Source organism: Ostrea edulis, chromosome 4 (genome assembly GCF_947568905.1).
Source record: "Ostrea edulis chromosome 4, xbOstEdul1.1, whole genome shotgun sequence".
NCBI classification, from domain to species: Eukaryota; Metazoa; Mollusca; class Bivalvia; order Ostreida; family Ostreidae; genus Ostrea; species Ostrea edulis.
The window spans coordinates 32,558,359-32,585,622 of record NC_079167.1 but is presented as its reverse complement, the minus strand read 5'-3'; the positions used below and the strand labels follow the sequence as shown (position 1 = coordinate 32,585,622).

General features: G+C 37.5%; 5 protein-coding genes across 5 annotated transcripts; 2 read left to right on the top strand and 3 right to left on the bottom strand.

Moving 5' to 3' along the window:
• Positions 1-4,858: 4,858 nt before the first annotated feature.
• Positions 4,859-6,280, bottom strand: LOC125669877 (uncharacterized). The gene has a single exon (XM_048904716.2). The coding sequence runs from the start codon at positions 5,987-5,989 to the stop codon at positions 5,078-5,080; it is 912 nt and encodes a 303-aa protein (XP_048760673.1). The 5' UTR covers positions 5,990-6,280; the 3' UTR covers positions 4,859-5,077.
• Positions 6,281-9,281: 3,001 nt separating this feature from the next.
• LOC125669886 (uncharacterized) lies at positions 9,282-11,888 on the top strand. The gene is made up of 3 exons (XM_048904725.2): positions 9,282-9,866; positions 10,334-10,384; positions 11,530-11,888. The coding sequence occupies exons 1-3, from the start codon at positions 9,720-9,722 to the stop codon at positions 11,704-11,706; spliced, it is 375 nt and encodes a 124-aa protein (XP_048760682.1). The 5' UTR covers positions 9,282-9,719; the 3' UTR covers positions 11,707-11,888.
• Positions 11,889-14,966: 3,078 nt separating this feature from the next.
• On the bottom strand, positions 14,967-21,029 carry LOC125669885 (uncharacterized). Its single transcript, XM_048904724.2, has 3 exons — positions 20,760-21,029; positions 17,183-17,317; positions 14,967-15,329 (listed from the first exon to the last, which is right to left on the bottom strand). The coding sequence occupies exons 1-3, from the start codon at positions 20,824-20,826 to the stop codon at positions 15,121-15,123; spliced, it is 411 nt and encodes a 136-aa protein (XP_048760681.2). The 5' UTR covers positions 20,827-21,029; the 3' UTR covers positions 14,967-15,120.
• A 415-nt stretch (positions 21,030-21,444) lies between these two features.
• Positions 21,445-23,644, bottom strand: LOC125669876 (tyramine/octopamine receptor-like). Its single transcript, XM_048904715.2, has one exon. It carries the CDS (start codon positions 23,321-23,323, stop codon positions 22,355-22,357), a length of 969 nt encoding a protein of 322 aa, XP_048760672.2. The 5' UTR covers positions 23,324-23,644; the 3' UTR covers positions 21,445-22,354.
• A 1,514-nt stretch (positions 23,645-25,158) lies between these two features.
• LOC130053785 (uncharacterized) lies at positions 25,159-25,752 on the top strand. Its single transcript, XM_056161354.1, has one exon. The coding sequence runs from the start codon at positions 25,159-25,161 to the stop codon at positions 25,750-25,752; it is 594 nt and encodes a 197-aa protein (XP_056017329.1).
• Positions 25,753-27,264: the final 1,512 nt, after the last annotated feature.

The following is a 27,264-nucleotide window of genomic DNA, read 5'->3' as shown; positions in this document are numbered from 1 at the left end:
CGTGATCCCGTCCTTGTATTGGACACACTTGAAAATTCATTATAAAATGTAAACCTATAAGGAAGTTGTCATGCACGATTTCATTTCTCTGGTTCACTGGTTTTCGCATCGTCGAAAACCACGGGTTATTGTTTCATTCTATTTGTGAAATAGAATGAAACAATAACCCGTGGTTTGCGACGATGTGGTTTTCGTGGATTTAGATTTTTACCGTAGGTACTGAATTATTTCCCATTCGGGGCCTTCAAACTCAAACGGGCTCACTTTTGATCCCAGTTTCACTTTTATGAAAGGAACATATAGTGAGAAAGTGAGGCTTACATTGTACGCTGTACATGTACATCAAAAGTGAGCTTGCGTGATCCCAGCGTCTGATCGTTTGAATCCACTTGACTGTAGAATAATTGTGCCAAATTTGTTTGAAAATGACATGGTTCTTAAGAAGTCGAAATGTGAAAAATTAACAGATTAACACAGCCCAATGCCGGACAGATGACGGACGGTCAGTCAGATAAACACATCTTAGTACAGGACTTAGCGGTAACCAGACAGATGCCGGACGAATGTCAGATAAACACATCTTAGTACAGGACTTAGCGGTAACCAGACAGATAAACACATCTTAGTACAGGACTTAGTGGTAACCAGACAGATAAACACATCTTAGTACAGGACTTAGCGGTAACCAGACAGATAAACACATCTTAGTACAGGACTTAGTGGTAACCAGTCAGATAAACACATCTTAGTACAGGACTCCTAATTGACTTAGCAGTAACCAGAAGGTGTTCCAATAACCTAAACCAGGGTAATCTGGCCTGGATCATTTGAAATCGCCAATGAAGAAATCAGAGATCGATGGGAGAAATATAAAAACTAACGATCATCATTTCTGATCGTAGAGAATCAATGCATCAATGCACCCTCAACACACTACATTTATAGCTATTCAAGTGTATATTTATTTCAACTATTGTATTTTATATTATTTGATTGTACGCCGTGGAACTTCCTTAATGCACCGCATGTTTTAAATTTTAGTAATTTTACTTCACATTATTGATGTTCTGCTAGCATTGTTTTGATATTACCTGTCTTAATGCTACCGTAATTACCTTTTACTACTGTTATAACATGCTGTGTGTGTGTGTGTGTGTGTGTGTGAGTAACGCTTTAGAGTGGTTATTTGTAGTCTATAAGGCGCTATATATAAATATAGTTCGTTTGATACGGAAGTGACGGATTCAGGGTTCGTGCATCCCCGGCTTTATCTTACAACAATCATAATAAATATTTATACACTGGTCACAATAACAAGGAAGTATAACTACAGGTTGTCCAGATAAGAGCAGGAAGATGACGAAAGTCTCTGTTAAAATTCCCGGTATCTATCTCGTGTTATTAAGTAAAATCCGTAAAACGCACCTGCTCGTTTAAATTATGCGTCGCGATATTTATAAAATTTTACTGTTCTGTTCATCGGGGGAGCTTACAATGGGCACAGTCGATAGAATCCACGATAATATCTATTTGCTATTTAGATTTTAGTCATTATGTACAGGAATTGTTTACTAGACCAAAGTAATTTAAATACATGTTTCCGATCTAGATCATGTGATGGTTACCCAGGGCTATCAGTCGTGTTAAACAGACAGTAGATTGTGGTCAAGATAAGATCACAGAGATACCCAAAATCAGTCCAGTATATTACACTAGTATATTTAACACAATAGATGGTTTTCATATGACGTATTTTGACCCAGAGTTATTCCCCTTGGCCGCCATCTTGTAGGTCAAACTGGTGGATTTTCCTCTTTGGGCAACCAATTTCAAACATGTAAGACAGAAATATATGGGGGGAAATCTTCGCAATATTGCAATTATGAAGTAAAAGATGCATTAACAAATGTATATTAATAAGAAAAACAGTTTATCTCCACCTCAGTGACCAGAATAACAAGGCTGATTTTGGTTGAATAATGAAGGAATCCGGGCATGTTAACCTACAATATGGCGGTCAATGGGAAATAACTCTTGCTTAATCGCTTCGATGGAAAACCATCTATTACCTCCAAATCACCGTATTTGATATTTCTGAACCGTACCAATGGTCTTGTGAGATAATGCTGTAATCGATGGTGTTGATGATTATACATGCAAACGTTAGACCACGCTAAAAAATTATCTAATACACACAATCTTAAAACGTTTTGCCAAAATAAAAATAAAAAACCCTCCTCAAAATCCAGTCTATCCACATCGTATACATTGGTATTGTCTTAAAACGTAATGCAGCATACTTAGACTTGTTTTAACGGGAAAATATTGTCGACGTGCTATGCGATTGTATGATTGATTGTATATTGTTTAACGTCACTCTTGATAATTTTCCTCTCATATGGAACGTTACCATTGCCGGTGAAGGGTTGCAAAATTTAAGCCTATGCTCGGCGCTTACGGCCTTTGAGCAGGGAGGGTTCTTTATCGTGTCACACCTGTTGTGACAAGGGGCCTCGGTTTTTGCTGTCTCATCCGTTGGACAGCCTCATTTATAAAGTCGCCTCTTACGACAAGCAAGGGGGTACTGAGGACCTATTTCAACCCAGATCCTCACGGGACTATGCGAAGAGCCTTGAGTATTTCATAGTTGAAACTAGACAATGCTGTGCTCCGTTTTAGGTGCCAGCTGTGTACTATTATACATATCGACTGTCATGAATTTGCTTATTCTAAGCTGACGCCATTGTTTCTAAATGGTGGAAACCGGATACTGTACTCGTATGTACAATAAAGTGCCCGACATTTAATGAATCAAACAGCAAACGTCATGAACAGGAAGATATTTAAATTTGATGCCATCTTTAAGGAGATCCAACTGAGATCCGAGGAGAAGTTGAAATGATATGTCATTGTCTAGATGGGGGCATTTGATAAATTGATTAGATCAAAACAGAAAAGTGATATAATTTAAAAAAAAAAAAAAAAGAAACCCGATTTTTTAAAACTCTCAATAAAAAAGGACTGAAGATGAGAAAAAGGTGTTGGAGGATTATTATACATTGCTGACATTGACACCGATAGCAGGTACGCACGGTGAGGGACACAGGTAAACCTCTGTTAAAACGCGATGCTGCGACCCACTGCTTAGAACTACAGACCCAATACAAAATTTATTCAGTACATACGTCATGAATTTGACATAGTTAGTTTTAGAAAACGTGCCCCAACCTTTGCCCTTGCCCATTCCCAAGAGCCCAATTTACATAACCGAAAGTCGCCAGCGTTAGAGAGGTTGAGACAGTTTGCTAGAAGTTCTACGTTGTGTTGCACTTTTGATGGTCTCTCCATTTACCAAACTTGAAAGCCTTTTAGCACCACTAGAAAAAAGTATAACATTATTACCGCTTGATTACGCAATCAATGAGAAAACAACTACATGTATATCGCCTTAAGTATATCTGTTGTTTGAATTCCTATTAATACCAACCTCAACATATCAAGATTACTGGAAATTGAAAATACTTTCAGATATAACATTTTCCTGAATATTATTGTGTGGGCTAATATGGCTATCAGACTAAGTTTACATTGAAGTATGGAGTATTATTGGGGGGAAACCCACCCCAATGTACGAGATGAAAGTGTCTCAATGGACGATAACATTTGGTTCTATGATAGTAAATCAATGTAGAGTGCTTAAAATTTACAGTACGATTGTCAGAACATTATTTATTTCACTTCATATTGATATTCATGCTGAGATTTATTTCTCCGACCGACACAGACGGGTAACTGATATTTTTCTCTCAGTATTTAACACAAACCCCATTTCCTCTATGTAATACTAACCAGGCGTCTCAACAGAAAGATATTTGCATTCTTTTAAAATGAAGATCCCGTGGGTATCCGGGTTAGAATAAGTCCTCAGTAACCCTTGCTTGTCGTAAGAGGCGACTAAATGGGGGCTGTCCTTCGGATGAGACCACAAAAACCGAGGCAGGTGTGGCACGATAAAGACCCCTCCCTGCTCAGGGCCGTAACTGCCGATGAGGCAGACGAGGCAACTGCCTCGTCTGATTTTTTGGCAAAAAAGAAAATAAAATTATATAAATGTTATATTATAGGATATATGTTTAAAATGAAGACAAGCACCTTTGTCTTTGACACCATATTACGATTCTTTACATAGTACAAATGAAACACAAACATGATAAATTGGGATTTAAAAAGTGTCATTTTCAGTCGTAAAGTCAATCGGCGGCCCCCAATCCCCTGCCTCCCCTGATTTAGAACCCTACTTACGGCCCTGCTGCTCAAAGGCTGTAAGCGCCGAGCAGAGTCCTAAATTTTGCTGCCATTCACCAGCAATGACGACGTCTCCATAGGAGTGAAAGATTCTGGAGAGGAACGTTAAACAACACACAACCAACTTAAATTCGAGATTATTTCAATAATGCGAGATAAAGAGATAGTAAAGCTCATTTTTGTGATTTTTATTCACATCCCAAATCATCTTATTCTTCTTTAAATTGTGAAAAAAGATAAATGAATGATATTTATCAACTTTGAAAAAATTGCAGGCTGATCAAAAGTTACACAAGAGCCAAAAGTCCAGGAAACAAAAATTTAAGTGAAGCAATGTGAAGATTATAATCGTTTTAAACTCGGAAAGAAATGCACAAAATTGTTATTAATTTTAGGAAATGACTTGTACGAGTCATTTGGATTCATTTTAATTCTTTAAAAGATTATTTTAACAAAATGATCCCTTTAAGGGGTAGATTCATCTCGCAACACGACAATACTAATTTTTTCGGTGATACTGGTTGGCTTTCAGACGACATACAATCGAAATTAATGAAAAGTTTCTATCAACATCTTTAATGTTGTCGGATGATTTCACACCGAACTTAGTAGATTAAAACTTTGCATACATGGCTATTTAAAAAAAAAAATTGTTAATATACAGAGTTGTATGTTATACCCATTGAGGATGTTCATTCAAGAAAGACATTTTGCGTTTTCCCCCCTCACAATTTGAACGTAATATCCAGCACACCCGTAAAATGAAATTCACTTAATCCTCGGACCAATCGATACCGACTTCCTTCATAAAGGCAAAAATCTTCTCCTCCCATTTCGGCTTGGCCTCTTTGGCATTTTTAGGAGGTTTACGAAGCGATTCAATTCTGTCCACAATGTCTGTCACATTCGTTTTGATGTGCTTGTCATACGTAGAGGACAGCGCTCCCTCCAGCAAGGCGTATCGCGGATCGCCCGTGACGCTGGGACATTTCCCGCCATATTTACTGAGTCTGTTCCGCCGTGACCAAGGTGCGTCTTCGTCCCGTCTGAAGGAGGACACAGAGTTTGTGGTACTGTACACGCTGGACGCTATGGTGTTCTCCCGACTAATCCCGAGTCTCGCGGGCTCGCTGACCACGGTTCGACTGTCTCTGCTTCTGTGTTTGTTCTGGAGGGTCTGGGGGATAAACTGGACAGTTTTGGCTCTGTGGGGTGGCATCGGTCGGCGTGTGTTTGGTTGAGTGTTGTTTTGGACGTACTCCTTGGGACTTATGAAGTCGGTTTTTCTGGAGACCGTACTTGCGGCGTCGCTGCGTTCGTTTCCCGACTGACGGGAGGATGTGGTACCCGGTCGGACGTAGGTCATGATGGGCTCACTCATGGTGGAGTAGGAACGCAGATTTTTAGCACTTGCATCTTTGCGTTTTCGGTTTTCCAGAAACTTTTGTTTTTCATGGGAGAATTGAGAAAGAAACTTGTAGCGTTCCACTCCTAAGTCTATCAGCCGTGCTTTCAGCATCCGGACCTCCGTCACCGTGTCGTCATTTTTGCCCGACATCCGGGTATTTCCCTGATTGAGATCCAGTGTGAGATCCTTCACCATCCATTCCTCAATGTCTTTCATGACGTGCTTCTTCTTCGCCTTCAGTCGCGAAGCGGAACTAGCTGGCTTTGGGGGATGCATTTTATAGAGGAAATCCTACCACCTCATTAAAATTTATGTCCATTAAGTAGATTCCATATAAATTAATTCCATTAAATCGTTATTATGTTCGGGGTTCGACGCCTTTAAACTTGTATCATTTTAAAAACTCTGCATAAATTACCATCCATGATTCTTAATTAAAAGTAATTCATTCCAAAGTAAATGTAGAGACGGAACACAGCAGAGTCCCGAGTATTACTTGTTGTACCCTAATATTTAGAAAAACAATCCATCTGGCAATATTTTCCCATCACAAATGACAGACTGGATCTATCTCATCAAAAACATTGAATTCAAAATTTAAATTTTAATTGGGAATGAATTATTGACCCGATATCATCGACTTAATCAAATATTACATTTATCTCTACTAGTGGATCACAATGAATTTGATAGTTCATTTAATCCTGAATGACAAAGACAAAGAACTGGCGTGGTTGTACAAACCGGGCCCAACCAGAGGCTCCACGATTATAGAAGTTCAATGTGAAATGCATTAAGCCGCATCCGTCAAATATACCGAAAATTTCTGGTAATAATTACCGCAATTTTAATAAACAATATTGATGGGCGAACTATCAATGATTTAAGCAAGTGTTATATTGATAAGATTCTAAATAAATATTTATTGAAACTTGGCATAATATTGATGTACACCTCGACGGGTCGTTAAGTGAATATCATGTGCACTCTGTCCTGTGCCAGTCAGTGTAAACTTTAAATGGATGTTATAAAAGACAGTCGCTTTAAGACCAAATGCTTTTTTTTAAATGAATATTATAATTATAATAAAAATATTGAATGTTTAATTAAAAAATAACTGAAAATATCTGAGGTAATATATGCCTATATGAAGAGGTACGAAGCATATCACCTTTTATATTTTCAAAACCGATAGACAATTAAAAAAAAAATTAGATGATAGTTTTGATTTTAACAATAAACTCGTATTATGCTCTCAAACGGAAGTCTACATGTGATTATGTCAAGTGTATTGATACGCAGTGATTAGTCAATGTCAAAAGTTGAAAATTTATAATGCTAAGGGGAAAATGGAGTACCGTAAATGTAAATATTTTTGGCTATTTTCTGGCGGGTAATATGGTAATTTTAAGTTTATTTGCTAATTTTACATGCTGTGGAAGGTTTGAAAGCCTTGTGTGAGGTCATCCATGTTTGGCAAGTTTCCGAGAGAAGAAACCAGGCTACCTTCATCTTCGTCATAGAACATCATTTCAGATCTAAATTGATAAGAGATTTAACCGCATCAATACATATATATGTCATAATATGATGATAATAAGAGATTTGACCACATCAATCAATACATATTATCCTACATCATGAAAGATTTTACCACATCAATACGTATTACATGATAATCATTCAAAACAAATCGAGACTTCCCTCTTGTTTTCTTCCCATGGAATTTTTTTTAACCTCTGTTATTTCCATTATCCGGAACCCAAGGGACCAAAAACTGAATAAAACACTTCAGGGGATCCCATCTTCGTGAGACAAAATTTTCCAAGTAGCATTATCGCAAGGGCACCAATGCTTAATAATATTTTGACGCATCGATATCTTCTTATTAGAAAATTCAATGATGTGTAATTATGTTTACTGTGGTGTATCAGAAACCCTTTGTCGTGTTGACTCTGGTACCAACATCGTCCAGTGTGTGAAACGCTATAACCAAAAGTTCGAACTTCCGATGTCAGGGGACCACGTGCTAGTAATGTAGGAAATCATTATCCGAAACTAATCATTGAGAATATGCTTAAGGAAGAACACACCATAGGGATCTAATATGGACGGAAAGCGAAAGAGATAATATTTGAAATTGAAAAGTTTCAAATTTACCTTATTTATTTAAAATATGCAGTTTTAAGTAGTAGAAATAATCTGGAAAAATTAAAACCCCTGCTAGATTTGAACACATGAACTACGGATCAGCAGTTGACATGTTAACCTACTGAGCTACCCAGCTAGGCAATTAAAAGGAATATACATGTATTGCTGGTGTCTTTATTTTTATTCAAATTTCAAAAGGAAACCATATATTATGACGCTGTTTTATCATTCCTCTTTAAAAGTTCACGAATTTTAATATATAAAATGATTATCATACATTTGACTAAAAGTCCGAATTATGTTAGAATAAATCGAATTATGTTAGAATATATATCACGTTTAAATGATGTTCTACAAATGAGTTATGAGAATGTCTTTAAAAACTTCATTTTCAGCTAATTTTCAATGTCTTAAAAACGTATTGGTCTGAACCTGATTCAATGTTAGATTTTACCTAAATTATACACATATATATATGACTTCGGCTCTGATTGAGGCCTCCCCGGTCCACTCTCTGGACAAATCGGAATCCACACTGCAATAGGATGTCTGCAAACTATCATTAATTTTGAAAAAAAAATATATATGGCCTTGCTGTTTTTGAGAGAGTTTTCTAAAATTCTTGGGACACCTACAATATTGTGCGTCCGGATCAATACCTTTTCTCCGACCTTTCACATCTCTCTCGTTCTCTTGGTTACATTTAGTTTTGCATTTCTCAAGAAGACACAGATGTGAAAAGTTAATGACGGCAGACAGCTACACGACAAGGGACCAACTCGTGAATCGCGGACAGAGTTAAAAACTGGATTTACATTTTAAGAGCTAATCAACGGAGCAATGATCCCTTATCTCAAGCAGCATTCGACTTAAGTAGATAGAGTTGTGACAGTGCCAAAAAAACACTGAAATCTAATTAAGGAGTATACATACAAGTTATACAATTTTGATTCAAGTAAGAATGCATATTAGACGTACTGTCAAATTCATACATACATTAAGTGTCAAAAATGTAATTCAGTTTTATGCAATCACACGAAAGCAAAAACTGGGAAAGTAGTACAGCGATAAAGCTTTGCACAGCTCTAAGTGAAGTCCAGCAGCTCACAAGGACCTTCTCATATTTTACTTAATCAGCAGGTGTCCACACACATTTTATTTCAGGTGTCCTTACATAGTAATGCCTATATACCCAATTAAAGGTAATATGATCAAGTGTAAATTTATTACAAAAAACAAAATCTTTTGGGGACAATCCAAGGATAAGCCTTGCAAGTCAGTGAAGTTTGGCGCTTTGTAGAGGTAGATATATTAGTAACGTTTACTAGGTACCACGTATCGCTGACGTGAGCACCCAAATAGCTAGCTCATTTATATTTTACATTGTGTTTTTTTTAAATGGATGATTAGATAAGGTATGAAGACTTGGATAAGCTGTACGTATGTATGCAGAATATCGAAAGTCTGAGACCAATTCAAAGACAAGTTGCTAGGTTCTCTGTGTTCGGCCCCAGTGCACATGCATAATTTAAAACCCCCTGTCAATAAGTATTTATTGGACCCGAACCGTAATTCATAAATCCGATAACCCCGGCTTATCGTGGTGGAGGTAGTCTCTTAACAACTTAATTCTTATACCTATTAAACGCCTTGTTTGGAGATAAAATGAAAACTGATTAACAGAAGGATCGCCACTGCACCAGTGCATTGTCAGTTTAAGGTGTCGAGACTTGTAGCAGTTTGTCTGTTAGTCTGTCGGCTCCTCTTACAACAAGCGATCGTGGACCGCATTCCGGGATACAAATCGGAAAAGAGAAGTGTATCGTGTCCAACGTTACTTACATTGTGAAATAGTATGGCCAACAAAGACCATTCGGATATTTCGGACAGTGCCAGTAGCGTAGACCTTCCCGCTATCAGTGGACTGAATAAGAACAGCTCACACCCCGAGGAATGGACGCTCCCCCACGAGTGGAGTATGGAAAAGAGAGAGTTGTTTGAGGTCAGTTAAGGGCACCTACATCTGACGTCATATCAAATCTATCATTCTGCCATGTTACAAAGAGTTTGATTTTTTCCCATTCATTTAAAAACTAAACTGTAAAGTATATGTTTAAAAGAAAAGCTTTATTACGTACAGGGTATTAGTAGGTTTCACGTGTAGAAAAAAAAGTCTAAACACAGTATATAGTTGCCCTCAATTTGCTGTGTATACGCACATATAGCAAGATATTAGCAGCTAGTACATGTATGATATTGATTTTCTTCAGTATTTTATTACCCTTTCACTCTTTTATGTTTTGTTCTGCTTAGTTACATAGAAAGTTTTGTCTAGAGACATAAATAATGCATTGCTGGCGTCATGTGTACAATTATGCAACATTGAACATGTTAGGTTAGGAACTCTTATCTGACTTTGCACTTATATAAATGAAAATAAGGTCTACCTAATTTGTTTCTCTTTTACAGAACTGGAAAATGGATGTTCAGAACCAGATAGCTAACCTGGCAACATCACTGGTATGTGTAAACACGTACTTCCGGTTACGGTTTCCGCCAGTATGGAGCGCTAAATTAGCATAAAGTCAAATAATTGAAGATATCTTTAATTATTTGAAGATATCACCAATTCAATTATTGCGCACAATATTTGCTTTGGCGGGCGCATTATTTCAATTGATGAGAGCAATAATTGATTTAATGCGTCCATCAATTCAATGAGTCCCGGGGATTCGTGTTAAAATAGGTCTTCAGTACCCCTTGCCTATCGTAAGAAGCGACTAAATGGGGCGGTCCTTCGGATGAGACCGCAAAAACCGAGGTCCTGTGTCACAGAAGGTGTGGCACGAGAAAGATCCGTCCTTGCTCAAAGGCCGTAAGCTCCGAGCATAGGCCTAAATTGTGCAGCCCTTCGCCGGCAATGGCGACGTCTTCATATCAGTGAAAGATTCTCGAGAAGGACGTTAAACAATATAGAATCAATCAATCAATTCAATTATTGCTCTCATCAATTCAATTGATGAGAACACTGCATCAATGTGGTGGAAGTATTGCTCGCAAAATATGATTTGGGACTCGGTATAATGATTTAATGATCTCTTTAATTCCATTGAAGATATCTTCTAATTTTATACAACGCGTCCGTATGAGAAATTAATGCGCGCATCAATTATTTAAAAAATGGCAAAGAGATCATTAATTCAATTGTGGATATGTTGAATTGAAGATATCTCCAATATCATATAGTTGCTCTCTTTAAAAGACTTATTGCGCACATCAATTGAATTAATGATATCATTAATTCAATTAATGCGCGCATCAATTCAATTGATGCGCGCTACAACTGTATTGAAAAGAGAAACAATTCAATTAAAGCGCTCCTAAATTCAGCAGAATAACCACTGCTATCAATAATTCAATCGATGCGCACAATAATTCAGAATTGTAGATACCATTAATTGTTTGAATATATCTTTAATTGAATTGTTGGACGCATTAAATGAATTGATAATATCTTCAAATAATTAAAGATATGTTCAATTATTTGAGTTTACGTTAGTTTGGCACTCCATATGCCGGAACTTCACCATTATTCTTCTTCATCATTATTTGTTTACGATTTTACAGAGATCACAAGAATTATCTCAACATTCTGCAAATTTCAGGAAAAATCTCTCACAGAATACCCAAATCCAGATGCTGGAGACTATTTTAATTACGAGGATGAAAAGATAAAAGCCGAAATCGAGAAGCGTGAAAGACTATATGCACGTTTCGCCGGCGACACTCTGAACTACGGACTGAGTCGTAATCCAGAGAAGGCATACCCGGACAAGTACTGATTCAGGACCTGACTTTAGTCTGAGAAATTGTGGAGTGAGTGAGAGAGAGAATGTCGGGTGTTCTAAATCTTACTACCAGTCACAGGAATCCAAGAACAGCCTGGTCCGTATACGCATTGTAAACGTGTTATACCATTGTTGTTAGATTACTATATATAGTATTAAACATATCGCTATCTTCACATTTATTTGGACTCTGTATACATGTAGTTGCAAATCAGGAGTGAAGATCATTGTTCAAATTAAATGTGAAACAAATACTTCTTTTTTAATGCCCCGTTCAAGTCATAATTATCGCATATATCAAAGTCTAGGTCTAAGCTTACCCTCCACCGAAACTTTCAAATTGACATATGTAGTGTATAGAAAATATAGGTTAATCAAATGAAGTTTCATGCTGCAAAATCGGGAGCCATGTTGCTCACACGGTCAAGCTAACTGAAAATGAAAGTACGAAGATATTTTCGCTTTGTAAATCTCAGTAAAAGCAGTCCTGGACCAGTTAAACCTGGTGTCCACTTGAAGAGTCTATTGTACTAGATGTTACCTACATTCCCAGACTGCTTTTTACCATCTCATATACCCGAATCTTGGTCCATTTCTACTCACCTAACCTTTAGAGCATTCCTCTCAATGTTCACGAAGGCGAGTAATATCACGCGATACATTTATTCGATGATTTTCGTTGCTCAACTTTGTTTCTATTGAATGCTTGGCACAATTTTGCTTACTAGAGTCTCGAGTCCACATTTATCCTCCATCGACGATAGGATCTTAGAAAATGCATGCAGCACTAAACAACATTGTAGACATGACGTCATGATATGCGATGAAGATGAACCAGTAGACCTGGCGGTTAACAATAAAAACAAGGTTGCTTTTCTTAGCGGATTGCTATCGCTTTTTTTGATTGGTCGTTTGGTCTAACTGATCACATCATCTATTGCGCATGCAAATCGATGGAAGGAAAAAGTAGTCCTCATGCAAGAATTCATATTTACGTTATGTGAAAAGGTAAAGATAACAAACAGTGACCAGTCTCATAAACCCTAGAAAGAATACAAAATTAAGAGTAAGGCAAACACGGATCCGTGGAAACACCACAGGTGAGGTCACGTGCTTATAGGAGGAGTAAGCATTCCATGTCAACCGGTCACACCCGCCGTGAGCCCTTTATCTTGATCAGGTTAACGGAGTTATCCGTAGTCAAAATCAGTATATACAGAACGTATGGAATTATTTTCCTTGCTAAAATGTTCAAGCAGAATGCAATACTTCATATACACTTTCTTGTCCGTATAGGTATGACCCATATTACGAAGGAAAAATCGGAGACAGATCACACAAACGACTTAATCCATGTTAGATATAAATAAATCGTAAATGTGAAATTATATTGTAAAGTTATTGACAAATGGCATCACTTTCCTCAATTTGGAAACCACAGCAAGAGAAATCCTTTGGTGTTTGTTAATTATGTCTCCCCTTCCCAGAAGGGGGTCATTTTGTTTTAGTGTGAATTCTTCTTTTTCTGCTTCTCGTACAAAGTTTGTCCGGATTATAACTTTTTTGTCTTTTTGACATAGGCCTTCGATATTTGGTATGTGGGTATACCATGATAAGACAGTGTGTCGTGTGCCATTTTTATGACCTTTTATGTAAAGGTTAAATGGTAGAATATTTTGGGCATTTTTTTTCTGGACCATACCTTTATTGTCTTTTGACATAGGCATTTGGTATGTTGGTATACCATGATAAGACAGTGTATTGCGTGCAATTTGTATGGCCTTTGACCTTGACGTTTTATGTAAAGGTCAAATAATAGCTTTTTCGGACATTTTCGTTGTCTGGACCATAACTTTGTTATATCTTTTTACATCTAGGCCTTTGATATTTGGTATGTGGGTATACCATAACAAGACAGTGTTGCGTGCCATTTATCTATGACCTTGACCTATTATGTAAAGATCAAATAATAGAATTTTGGGAAACTGTTTTGTCCAAACCATAACCTTTTGTCTTTTGATACAGGCCTTTGATATTTGGTATGTTGGTAAGTTTAATTTACTATATGGTCGAAGCACATATACATTTTGGTGACTGTTATGTACCACATGTCTTAATTTTCCAATTTAAAGATGAACTATAAAAATGCATTTAAAAACTATGGAAAATGGAAGGGGAGACATCAGTGTTAGCATGCTAAAGTAATTCTTCCTAGTTCATGTTTTCTTAGTCCCAAGTCCGATAAGACAGCTTGTTCCTCCGCCGCGTACCTCGGTCCATTTACATTGATTCATATTCCTAGTGTGGTTGTAAATATGTTCATATATGCATAATATATGAGTTTCCAGACTCATTTTTACATGCAAATTTTTCATTTCAGCTAAATCCTTTGTAGCTTCCAGTCAAAACCACCAATGTTTACTTTCCTCTCAAAACGTAATATCCTAAATTTGCCAAACGCAATTATTGTAACTCGTCAAGAAACAAAGAGGAAGTAATTATGTGACTAAAAATCGTTTTCACTTATATTTATCTCCCACACAGGGACGATTAAGTGAACTGATATAATTTAAGGAATAAATGTCTAGTTTGTCTGCATTACGGTGGCATAAAAATGATGGAAGCATGGGGGTAATTTGCATAATCGGTATAATCAATTGGTTTTGCAGAAATACTCCGTTTTCATTTTTTTTGGTCCCCAGTAATTTAAGCAACCTAGACATTTATGAAAATGAAAACTAAGCTAAGGATTATTGTAGACTCAACATTAGTGACTGTGACGATACAAACATGACTGTGATGTCTGGTATATTAATAAATGAATCACGTGATCTCAGAACTGTAATACTGCAGTACCTGAAGTCATTGGGCGTTAACCATCAACGTTTCCTTGACAAACCTGAAAACGCTTATTATAAAAATCGACAGGAGGTAACGCGAGTTCCCTTGTAGGCGATACCGGTAAGTACTGATGATACCGGATTAATGAAAAGTTGCAGCATACCTTAATTTCTTGATATCTCTACAAATTAACACCGATGTAGCTTTTTTGAAAGAAATTTCTCTGCGCCAACAACGTCTGAACCTAATCGAGTAGTCAAGGAGTGGCGGGGGCGGGGCCAGACCGTCGGTCTGAACCATGAGGCAAAAGAGATCTACACGACCTATCAAATAATGTCGACATTGCCTGAAAGACTTGTAACTTGGCAAGACAAATGCTTAAACCCAGTCAAAATACTCCGCGCAATAGCATGTACACAAAACACTTTTTATTGCATTATGAATTTTTGAATATGGTATAGTTAACTTTGGTTAATTGTGGCTAAGAAAATCAAATATGAAACAAATTTTTGTCTTCACCCTTATCGGTTAACATATATCCCCCAATAAATCATGTCCACTGATTAGTCACGATACAAATAAAGATAACAGCACTACCATTACAATTACAAGTAACGAATATCCGGAAATGACGTCAGATTTGTTACAGCCGTCCTCAAAACACAAGACGTAACATTTTCTCTGCTTGTTGCCCGTCAAGGTGTCGTTGACACAACCTTCTCTTGGAACATTTTGGTCAAGAGTGGAACAGCTTCGAATGAACGCCTTCTGTTGTCCTGGAATATGTTCAATAAATATGTAATCATAAAGAAATATTGGATTCAGAATACTGTTTCGTACGTTTATCTCGTGGACCCAGAAGTTATTATCATCAGAAAATGAAATGTGACTGTTTACTGACCGAGTGCACTAACTAAATGACTCCTGCTTTTACTTCGTCTTCGGCAAATGAATGAGATTATTAAATTCAATTAGTTTGATGTATCCTTCCACATTTATACAAGTTCAATCTAGCAGCGTTAAAGGCATAATTGTTGCTTCGTTGTGAATTCGATGACCTGGGATTTAATGGCCCCTGCACACTTGTGGACTCCGCTAATGATTGAGTGCACCTACCGAATGACCACCGCACACTCGTATCACTCCGCTAATGATCGAGTGCTCCTAAAACATGTCCACTGCACACTCGTATCAATCCGCTGATGATTGAGTGAATGAAAGTTTTTAAAACACCAATGAAATAAAAGTTTACATCTACATTGTAGCTACGTGCACGGGTAATTACTGTTACGAACCTGTCATGGTAGATCCAAAGATTGGGGACTTTTTTTCTCTCAAGCATTGTCCACAGTGATAACACGCACAAAAGACTATTTGCATTTGCGAGGAGAAATTTTGTTTCGTCACCAATATGCTAAATGTTTTTATGTGAGCTACGTTTTTCGTGCTGGTTCCATATCAATTCGTCTCCGAGTCTATCTATGTGAATCGTAAAATGGAGATTTATGTCCCTAAAGACAAGTTCCATACACAATAACGTTTTTTTTATCTCGGAGTGGTGCTCCTTAACTAGCTTGCATGTTTGCTGAAATTTAGATGTAAATACACGGAACTCTAAGAACTTAGTATATCGTCCCTCTCGAAGTCCTTGCATCACCCTAATTTACCAACACAAGTGTACAAGGGCCATTTGGCCGTTTCACGTTTCTTAATCAGCAAGAGTAACCATGTTGAAATTTTCATATGATCTAGACCTAAAGGATCTGGATAATGTTTTAAGATTATCTTAAAATTCATAAGCTTAAAAGCTCATTTTCTCTTCAAATCAGTGAGATTATTTAATCATATTAATAGAAAAATTGTAATTATTTCGACCACAACTGGCATTTGGGTGACATTGATGTCACAATGGTGTGGCCTAAATTTTAAAGAGAAAGACAGTGGAATCTATTCTGAAGAACTTTTGCACAGTTGCACGTTTCAATCGGATCACGTGCTCGTCCTTTTCCGTAACCGGTAATTTCCGTTCATTTGCGGTTACGGAAATAGCCGAGTAGTTACGATTGCTGCACGTTTCTCAGTGATGTCATTTGCTACTATGCTAGTATATGGACATCGTCGCAAGCTACGGCTGAAATGTACGCTCCTCTCCATTTCAGCCGTGGTTTGCAACGATGGTTTATGGAATTTTCAGTCGATAACTGGTTTTGCTGGAATTCAGATTAACAGATTTCATTCTACAACTTGACTTAATTGTAAGCCAGAGAAACTTTCAAAATTTTACTCCAGAGAAATGGACAGAATTATTTTATTTTTTTACACAGACGCCTGATCCACCACCTCTTTTTTGATGTTCAAAACAAAACTAGCGATAATTAAACAGAATTTTGTTAATTAATATGTGGAGACGGCCTATATCTATTGTATCGTAGTGTCATGTTTCGTTTTTATTAAACTCAAGATGTACCGTGCAGCGGTCTGAAAACACTTGCCGTTGCTTGCGTTAAGATAGAAACTACCATGTCACTAGTACATGTAAAGCTAGTTCATAAGCAAGGCAGCAGAAGTGCCCAATCTACTGTCCGCGATGCACTCTAAGTTACACCGTTTTATTTTTTCATGTTCTTACCGTCGCTGTATATTCTGGTAATCAGACAGCCATTTCTTTTACTCGTCCTTTCCAGACAGTCGGAAGCGCTGGGCGGGTCGCTCTCACAATCCTTGTCGTGTTTGGAGTTGCACTGTGCGCATAGTGTTGTAGATTCTGCGGACAGACAATGACACTCTTGGTACAAAAAGTAAGTGTGGATTTGTGAGAAAGTTTGGCCCCGTATAGATATTATTATTATAAGGGGAAATCCCATTGGAAGACTGTTTCCTTTTACGTTTTTTATGCTCCTCGAAAAGATCGGAGGAGCATATAGTTGCAGTCTGTCCGTCCGTCCGTGCTCACATCTTCTAAGCCTATCATCAAATTTGATTTAATTGATCACAAATTGAGACAAGGACTTTGGGACCAAGGCCTTTCAAGGTCATTTTGGAAAAATCAAGGTCATTCAAAACATATAAAAGTTCTTTATTTCAACAGTTTTTAATATAAAGTTCCCATCTCCTAAACCTTTCATCAGACATTGATAATAATTTAACACAAATATTCCTTGAGGCAGAGACTTTTGGACCAAGGTCATTTTGGAAAAGTCAAGGTCACTCAGAACATATAACTTATATAAGTAAGAAGTGTTTTATTTCAACAATTTTTGAACAGGTATTCACACAAATAAGTAATAGGTAAATGGCTTTCAGACACAGGTCACTCAAAGTCATTTTGTAAAGGTCAGGATCACTCAGAACATACACCTTAAAATTAGATCCTTTGGTCTGCTCACCTACGATCGCTACACTACTATATCGTAATTAGATTGTACATTACTTGGACACAAATGATTCCCCCAAAGAACATTTTCCTTATATACTTCATTAATTAAAAAAAAATATCCCCTGAATTCAATTCAATCTCAGAAATGTGCACACTGTCTTCTTATAAATTTAGAATAATTCTTTGATCATGTTTTACAGAGATATGACAATCTTTAGACAAGACTAGTATCCTTTATATAAAAATACATAATTTTCGAAAATTTTTATTTTATTTTGAGATAAAATTTTCGTTTATCTGAAATAGCTCGTCATAAGATTAGAATGATGACATCAACAACCGATACCTCTAAAATTAATGTTGTTTATTTCATCAACATTGAAGGAAAATTATAATCATGTGATGATTTTTTTTTTGGGGGGGGGGATGTTTTGTTTAAAATATACATGGAAAATGGTCCTCCGGAAGTCACTTTCGTTACGTGATGTGCTTGTTTCCTCTCATTGTACAGATATGGAAACCTTTCTGTTTTTATTTGTTTCATTTTTGATTATGAATAATTTAAGATTTATAATCCTTTATATTTTTGCCGTCGATATCTCTACAAATTGAAATGGTAGTCATTTCCTGATGAATGTGAACAGTGTTCGCATGAATCTTGATTAATATAGTATGACTATTTGAACGGCTAGGAATTCTGACAGGAATAAAAGTAAAATGTATAAATATAAAAAATAAATTTCATATTTGAAAATACTTGATGGTATGAACAGCAACACTCCACGCTAGCATTCTTTTCATGAAGCGCCCATAGAGTGTGCCGGCGTATTAAACGACGCAGTTCATTTTCAAAATTGAAAGAATGTTAGCAATCCTACTTCAAAACAATTCCTGCCCCTGGAATGTATATTTCATCTCTCTCTCTCTCTCTCTCTCTCTCTCTCTCTCTCTCTCTCTCTCCGTCTCAAAGGGAATAATTCAAATCAATACAAATTACCACTTCTACCTTTTAATTTACAGCTAGTCTGCTCATATTTAGAACAGGGAAATGGTCCGATTTAATCACGACAAATGATGGTCGAGAGTACTAAGGCGGAAAATCGCCTAGAAAGGTGATTTTCGTTTTATTGACGAGCGGTTTCCTATCGTAGGAAGTCATATATTTGTTTTAATTGGATCCGTCATGTCCAAGCATCATTAGAACAAATAAACTGTTAACAACGACTTTACAAAAACACGGAGATACACTGAGATGCAAGGAATGGCTGTAAAAGATAGGTAAAAAAAAAAATCTTCGAAGGATAAGGCGCCCATTGTTTCTTGAATAGTGAATGTTATCACTATTTCAGTAACTGTGTATTGTTTTGAGAGCTGAACGCAATATATTGCGATTTGCTGATTTCGAATTTGACAGTATTTGACAATTTATTTGAAATACTAAATTGAAATATTCATATATCAAATTAACGCCATGTCGCGGATCTGTGTGTAATCATCAAAAATGCAATATACTTAATTGAACAAAGTAATTCAATTTTAAGAGAAATTACACAGAATTCCCTAAACAGTGATGGATATCATAAGTACTTCATTTGTAAAAACTCTGAAAGATATGCATCCCTGGAATTGACAGACACGGTAAAGAAAGAGTTAACTTTAATGTAGTAAATATGACCATCTCAAATTCAATGGAGTCGTGATGTTTCCACGCCAGTCGGCCACACTGTCTTAATTTCTTGTAAAATGTTGTTATCGAGAATGTTTTGTTAAAAAAAGTGAATTGCAAATATTTTAATACATAGTGTTCACAGGATAATGGTTTAAATTCAAGTACAAGTATGCCTTTTGATTGTCTTGAGGTTGATGTATTGCAAAAATGCAAAATATTAACACACAAACGCGACAAAACAACCCCAGACAAATCGAACAACAAGAATCCATGTACTATAACAAATTGTGCTCAACATTTTTAAATACTAGTAGGTACAATTGATATTGTTAATCATTCTCCTTAAACATTAATGAAAACATTTACCTTCAGCACAATTGATATTCTAGAGTAGTCTGTTAAGGAAAGCTACGATAGATGACGTGTTCTCTCCGGACACAGAGTTCACACGCTAATATTTACATTGCCAATGTGTTTTCATTACCGTAATGACGGTCATTTCCTCATGAATGCGATGTAGATGTGCACAATGTGCGTATGAATATTGATAAATATAGTACGTCTATTTTAATGACTGGGAATTCCGACAGAAATGAAATTAGAATATACAAAATGAATTTCAGTTTTTGAAAGCTTTACAGTTCAGACTCTCTGGTATTTTCAAAAATTTATTTCTTAAGAATACGATACGTAAATAAATAACTTAGATTGAACGTCATTTGAATAAAATTCTTCAGATTTGATTAATAAACCCAAATTAAGTAAAAAGAAGTAACAATTTACCTAAACTTTTCAAAATGACAAGAGTGTCTATCCAATTTAAAAAAAGTACAAATGATTTTGCTGCTAATATTTTCAAAAACGTGAAAACACAACTGTTTTTGAAGTATCAGGATGCATATCGTTATCGGGTGGGTACAAATTGTTGTAAAGTTTGAATTTCAAACATAAAACTCCATGCATACAATATATAATATCATATATGCAAACAAGACTGAACAATTTCCTTGGTATAAATGGAATACTTCGAACTTGGAACACCGCACAAGATAAGAATTTTCATTGGACGAATTTAGAATTTAACAAGATTGGGGAAAACTATGGTGACAGAATAAAATAATAATAATAATAATAATAAAAAGACGACAGAAATGATCATACCTGCTGCGTCCCAGATAGTGCCCCACATTAAGACCGTGATGCTCAGCCATGTCGTCACATAAGCCATTGTTTTACGACATCACTCCGACGTCCGAATTTTGGTGTTCTATCAGAATCAGGAAAGCTCAAGGCTAATGACAGATAGAGAAGAAGACCTCAGTATTGTAATTTTGATTTGGGGTCTGTTCCTGACAATTTGAATAATATTTCCGTCCAATCAGGCCTCTGAAATTCACGTTCTCTTTAGAGGCTCCTTTGTCGGGAATTTTTTCTAATGAGTTTCATTCTATCGATATTTTCATATTTTAGGCCCGTGATGATCCCCCTGAGTAATAAGCCTGGCGGTGCTGTGATTCTCCTTACTGGGAGCTCCACATCTGTTAGACGACCAGTCCAATTAAAAGCATGCTTCTGTCAGTAAGCGAACAGCAACAATACAGACCAGTATTAGTATTTATTTGCCGCTATTTGTTGCTGAAAAGGCTAATTACTTCAATGATGGCAGTCACCTACAGACAGAAAACTACGAAATCCTGTCATATACTAAAACATATTGTGTGCATACAATAATGCCGAACCTTTATTAAGGACGGATCTCTCAGATACTTACTTCTAATGCAATTGCTAATTCAATGGCGAAGAGTAAGCTAAACAATTTACTAAACAGTGACAAAAGACCATTCTCTCTAATTCATTAAAATAAACATAATTACCTTATTTATTTTTCTCAAAGTTACACATATTTTAACGACATCATTATAGAACATCGTCGCATCTCGCAACCATCGCGTAGAAGTTCTGAAGTTCAGTTCAAAGGTTGAAATCATTGTCCAACAAAGGGTAAGGTAGGATAAGGGCCCTATGCGGCCCCCACTTTCACTTAAATCTCAAAACGGACCTAAAACCGTAAAAGCTTTTAATGTCAATATAATAGTAAAAATATATAATCGTGATCATGAATGTTAAGCGTTTAAAGTCACTAGATTGTCATAGATTTTAGCACATTTATGGTTTCAGAAGAAAACGGCATATTAGTATATGTTGTTTACAATTTCACATATATTTTGCTTTCATAGTTTGCCTATTAACTTTATTACACCTAAGCTGCAGTTGATGTTGGTGTATATTACATGTAGTTTGAGAGGTAGGCAAGCGTGTGTTCTGTATTTTCAGAAGCAATAAATGTTTCAAATTTTTGGTCAAAAGTGACATTTTAAAACTTTTATTCTACTTTGCGACCTTCCAGTGACCTTCGACTATGTCACGTGTTAAAATTGGCACTTCTTTTGAGATGGACATGATCTGGGTTATTAGATAATGACCTACATTAAATTGTCCACGAGGACTTCTCAAAATGGGCGCCATATATGACCCTTTTCCTCACGTATATGGTGGAACTGTACAAGGAACTGACGTTGTATGATGACGTACAACGGACAGACATCTTAACGCGAGCTACACTCAGTCAAGTTGCAAAATACACCTGTCCAGTATTTTCAGTATTGCAGTTGTAATCAAAGAAGGAATTCACATCCAAATCGCACTGCACCATACCAAAATACGAGCCGTCTATAAATTGAAATGTTTAAACAGGATTAAACTGGTGTGTTTGAACTAGATACCGCCAGACTGTCTTCGCTCACACCAATTCCACATCGTAGCAGATAAGCGAAGGCTTTCCGGAAATCTTTGTTTTTCAGTCCAAAAATTATCCAATTGAGTCCCGAGTTTACCAAACCCATCACTGACAGAAATTTCCGGACGGTTGCCACTGTGTTACTGTCTTCCAGGAATAATGCATCGAATATAACGAGGAGCAGATAGGGACCCCAACAGATAGCGAAGGCCCCGAGCAGCAGAATCATGATCTTGGTCTTTCTGTAGGACCGGTTGGTTATTCTAGTGCGGTCACTGGGTCCCCGGGTCGGCTTGTCGCAGGTTTTGAACTGTCTCCAAGCAGTTCGCACAACTTTGACATACATAAAAAAGTTCACAATCAAAGATGAAGCAAAGTATATGAACATTATACTCTTGTATGCTTTAGTCCAGATCAATTCAATATCACATGGAATGTTATCTTCCCATTGGTTCCAGCCGAGAATTGGAAGCGAGGCTAGAAGTATCGACAAGAGCCAAGAAGCTACGACAATTATCGATATAGCCTGCCAGGAACATATCACGGTGTGCTTAAGAGGATGCACGACAGCCATATACCGCTCGAACGAAATAGCAAAAAGATTCATAACGGATGCCCCGAGAAGCATATCGGACAAAGAGTGGCGAATCAAGCAAAAATACTTCTGACGAGCAAGTTCTAAATTTGAAAGAAACACGAGGTCATACGGAATGAAAACGAGACCAATGAGGAGATCCGACACCGCAAGGTTTCCAATCAGAATGTAAATGCGTTTACGAAGACGATGAAATCTTAGCAAGCTGATGATGATGAGGAGATTTCCAAGGATGATGGGACCGACGATTACACACTCCACGACAAAGAAAGTTCCGATCAAAGAATCATAAGGAATGCGTGTTGTATTCTGCCATTTTTGCAACACCGCCATCCTCTTACGAATTTGGGATTGATATATCTAAACTATTAGTCGCGTGGCATGGATTTTATTCTAATAATTGTGAAACAAGGTATGTGTATCACGTAGCTGAAGGCATTTTAATCAGGAATGATAGAACGTTGTCGTCTGTGATGACCACGTGGGACCGCCAGTTTAATTGATGTGCTACGTATGTACACATGTTTCAACCAGAACACCACCTCAGTGGTAAATGCAACTCTCTGTGTGTTACACAGACTCAAGGACATGAAATCTGATTGTGTAAAAATAGTGTCGAAATTTCATCATCGTAAAAAATCTAGACAAGGTTATATTGCTTTTTATGTGTTTGTTTTCCTTTACGCTATTTAATTACGGTGATGATGCTTCTATCCAGAGTTGATAATATTTCTAATCTGATTCATGACTGCTTGCCTTGGGAAGTATTTATTGATATAAATTTGTTATGTATAGGACGGATAATGCTTCGTAAACCTGTTTTGTCGCAATGTGTCGTTCGCCAGGTACATGTAGGGAATGACCGAGCGCTGGTGATCCAGAGATAAAACACTGATCAACCTCACGTCTGTTCGCTGAAAAAATAGCCTTAACAAAATTCGAGCCAAGATATACAGTATTCCATAAATTGTTTTAAAAATCAAAGCAGGGGGCATTTCTATTTGGGCGTTTCAATCCGGAAATGGGCTAATAATTTTCATAAGATGAACATCTGTGTTTCAGCTGTCTGATTTTGGCAGATACTGTATTTTATGAGGGGGGGGGGGGGGGGGGGGTTAGACACCTGCTTGAAACTTCAGTGTCTTGTTGGATGGCTTTGTGTTTGCATTGATAGTGTTTTGTCTGTATGAAACATGTGCTGTTTCAGTGCATTGTATTTCTCTAGATATAAGCACTGTGACATCCAATCAGCCTTTCAAATATTGAGATAATAGGTGATAAGAAAGGATGTTTTTACTAAATAAAATAAATAAACATCCTATAACACCGGTTGCAGTGGCTAAGTGGTTGAATTTGCTGACTGGAAGGTCGTGCATGCGAGCCACGCTCGTAACTTGGCCGCTTAAGGCGTATTTATAGCTTCGCTCTGCAGGTTACATCACTCTATTTATGTGGAGGTTCACGGATGGCCGAAAGAAAATAATTCCTGGAACTTTGCTTGTATTTTGGCTTTTGACCAGCTGATTTAGCACGTGCTTGACTTCAATGTAAATACTCTCATGCCTTGCCGGATGTGTATGTATTTTTTGGTATGAAAATGCCTATCAAGAATTGTACTACATGATGTGAAAGTAAAACTTCTGAGAAGTTTACTTTAAGGAAGCAGGGTCAGGTCAAAGGTGAGTAATTTTGGTAAGAACCTATAGGCAAAATTAATAGAGTAGTGCAACCATTTATAGTTGAAGTATTTTACAGTCTTCGGGCAATACACTTCCTCTCCTTTGTGATTGGTAGAAAATGTATAATGAGAAAATTCTAATTTATTTCATTGGTTGAAATCCTGTTCAACGGAAGGGAGATAATTTCGTGATGATCTAATTTACGTACGACTTAACAATTTTACACGTCCAGTCAAAGACAAGAAGGGACACACAATCCCAGGAGAAAAAGAACAGAGAGCAAGGTGGGCAGAGCACTTCAAAGAGACACTGAACAGACCAGTACCACCCCCCAGATATTCCACCACCAACCCAGCTTTTAGACATCAATACTGGCCCGCCAACCAAGACAAATGTCACCAAAGCTATTAAGTCCCTCAAGTTGAGCAAAGCAGCGGGTCCCGACGGAATACCACCTGGAGCACTGAAAGCAGACAAGCGTCAACGGAGATGTGGAATTCCCTCCTACACAAGATCTGGGGGCAGGAAACAGTGCCAGAAGACTGGAAGAAAGGACACTTTGTAAAGCTGCCGAAAAAAGGAGATCTCTCATCATGCAACTACTGGAGGGGCATTATGCTATTATTCATTCCAGGGAAGGTACTAGCCGGGATCATGTTGGAGAGACTAAAGACTGCCCTCGACAAGACTCTGCGTGAAGAACAGGCAGGCTTTCGTCAAGACAGATCCTGCACCGACCATATTGCCACAATGAGAATAATCATAGAGCAGTCTATGGAGTGGCAGACACCCCTGTGTGCAGTCTTTGTTGATTTCCAGAAAGCAGTTGTCAGGGATGCCATCTGGAAACTCATACATCACTACGGCTTCCCATGCAAATTTGTCTCCATTATCCAACAACTTTACGAAGATGCCACATGCCATGACGTACATGATGAGAAGCTGACGGAACCTTTTTCTGTAGGAACCGCGTGTTCGTCAAGGCTGCTTACTCTCGCCGACAATTTTCCTGATAGTGATCGATTGGGTAATGCGGCAATCCACAGCAGGCCAGAAGACATGAATCCAGTAGACCTCCACTAAACAGTTGGAGGACCTGGACTTTGCTGATGGCATCAGTCTTCTCTCCCACAAGCAGCAAGATGCCCAAGATAAGTTGTGCCGTGTTGCAAAAGAAGCAGGAAAGACAGGCCTCCAGATCAACAAAAAAAAAAAAAAAAAAGACAAAAAAAAAAAAGAAGAAAAAAAAAAAGACAGGTGATGAGAGTAAACAACCGACAACAGAACCCACTTCAACTTGGACAGGAAGACATCAAGGAAACAGACAAGGTTGTCTATCTCGGTAGTGTGCTTAGCAAAGATGGCGGGACAGAGGACAGAAAGAGTCGCATCAACAAAGCCCGACATGCCTTTATTGTCCTCAGACCAATCTGGAATTCCTCAGCCCTTTCAATCCATAACTAAATAAGAATTTTTAACACCAATTTAAAATATGTCCTTCTTTTTGACTGAAACTTGGCGAACAACGAAAACAAACACCCACAAGCTCCAGACATTCACCAACAGATGACTCCGACGCCTCATTAACATCAAATGGCTGGATGTTATTCCAGATTCAGAACTCTGGAATAAGACCAAGCAAGTTCCAATATTGATAGACCTGGAAATCAGAAAACGGAAGTGGAGCTGGATTGGCCACACTTTTCGAAAGTCCTCGTCAAACGTCACCAGACAAGCCCTTGAATGGAACCCGCAGGGCAAAAGAAAAGTAGGAGGACCCAGACAGACCTGGCGCAGAAGCGTAAACAAAGAAGTGAAGGCTGCTGGAATGACATGGGCTGAGCTAAAGAGGATCGCCCAGAACCATGTACGTTGGAAGAGTGTGGTTTCGTCCCTATGTTCCCCAGGGAACCCAGGGAACCCAGAGGATTAAGTAAGTAAGTAACATTTTACAGGATTTTCAATGTTAAAAAGAAAGAGAGAGAGAGAGAGAGAGAGAGAGATAAAAAAAAACGAAGAGAAGAAAGAATAAAAATTTCAATATAATGAAACTGACATTTGAATCTTATTCATTTATTACAATTCGGGGTCCAGTCTCGGGACAGACGTTGATATGACATTGTATACTGTCACTACCACGACTCTGAGCGCCATGCAAAGTTCTGAACTAAGTTTGTGGCTTTTCAATTTTAAACTTTGAATCTATACACTGATCTCTTTTAACTTTAGATATTTCATTTTGATTTTATGCTCTCTCTCTCTCTCTCTCTCTCTCTCTCTCTCTCTCTCTCTCTCTCTCTCTCTCCCCACACTGATTATAGGTATTATTTAGAAAAAATAAAATTAATAAATAAATAAAAAAGAAAGAAGAAAGAAATATATACATAAATATATATATTATGAACTAGAATTAACAGTATATCATATATAGAAAGTATTACACATGATATTCCACGAAGCACATGTAAATGCACCACTCCGCTCTAGCCGCTCCCCATAACGGGGAGCGGAGTGGACCGAAAACTCTTGGTGTGAATGAGTTCAGAAGCTCTCGGGTGCACACGCCTGCTACTATTGGATCCTTTCCGTGCTCAT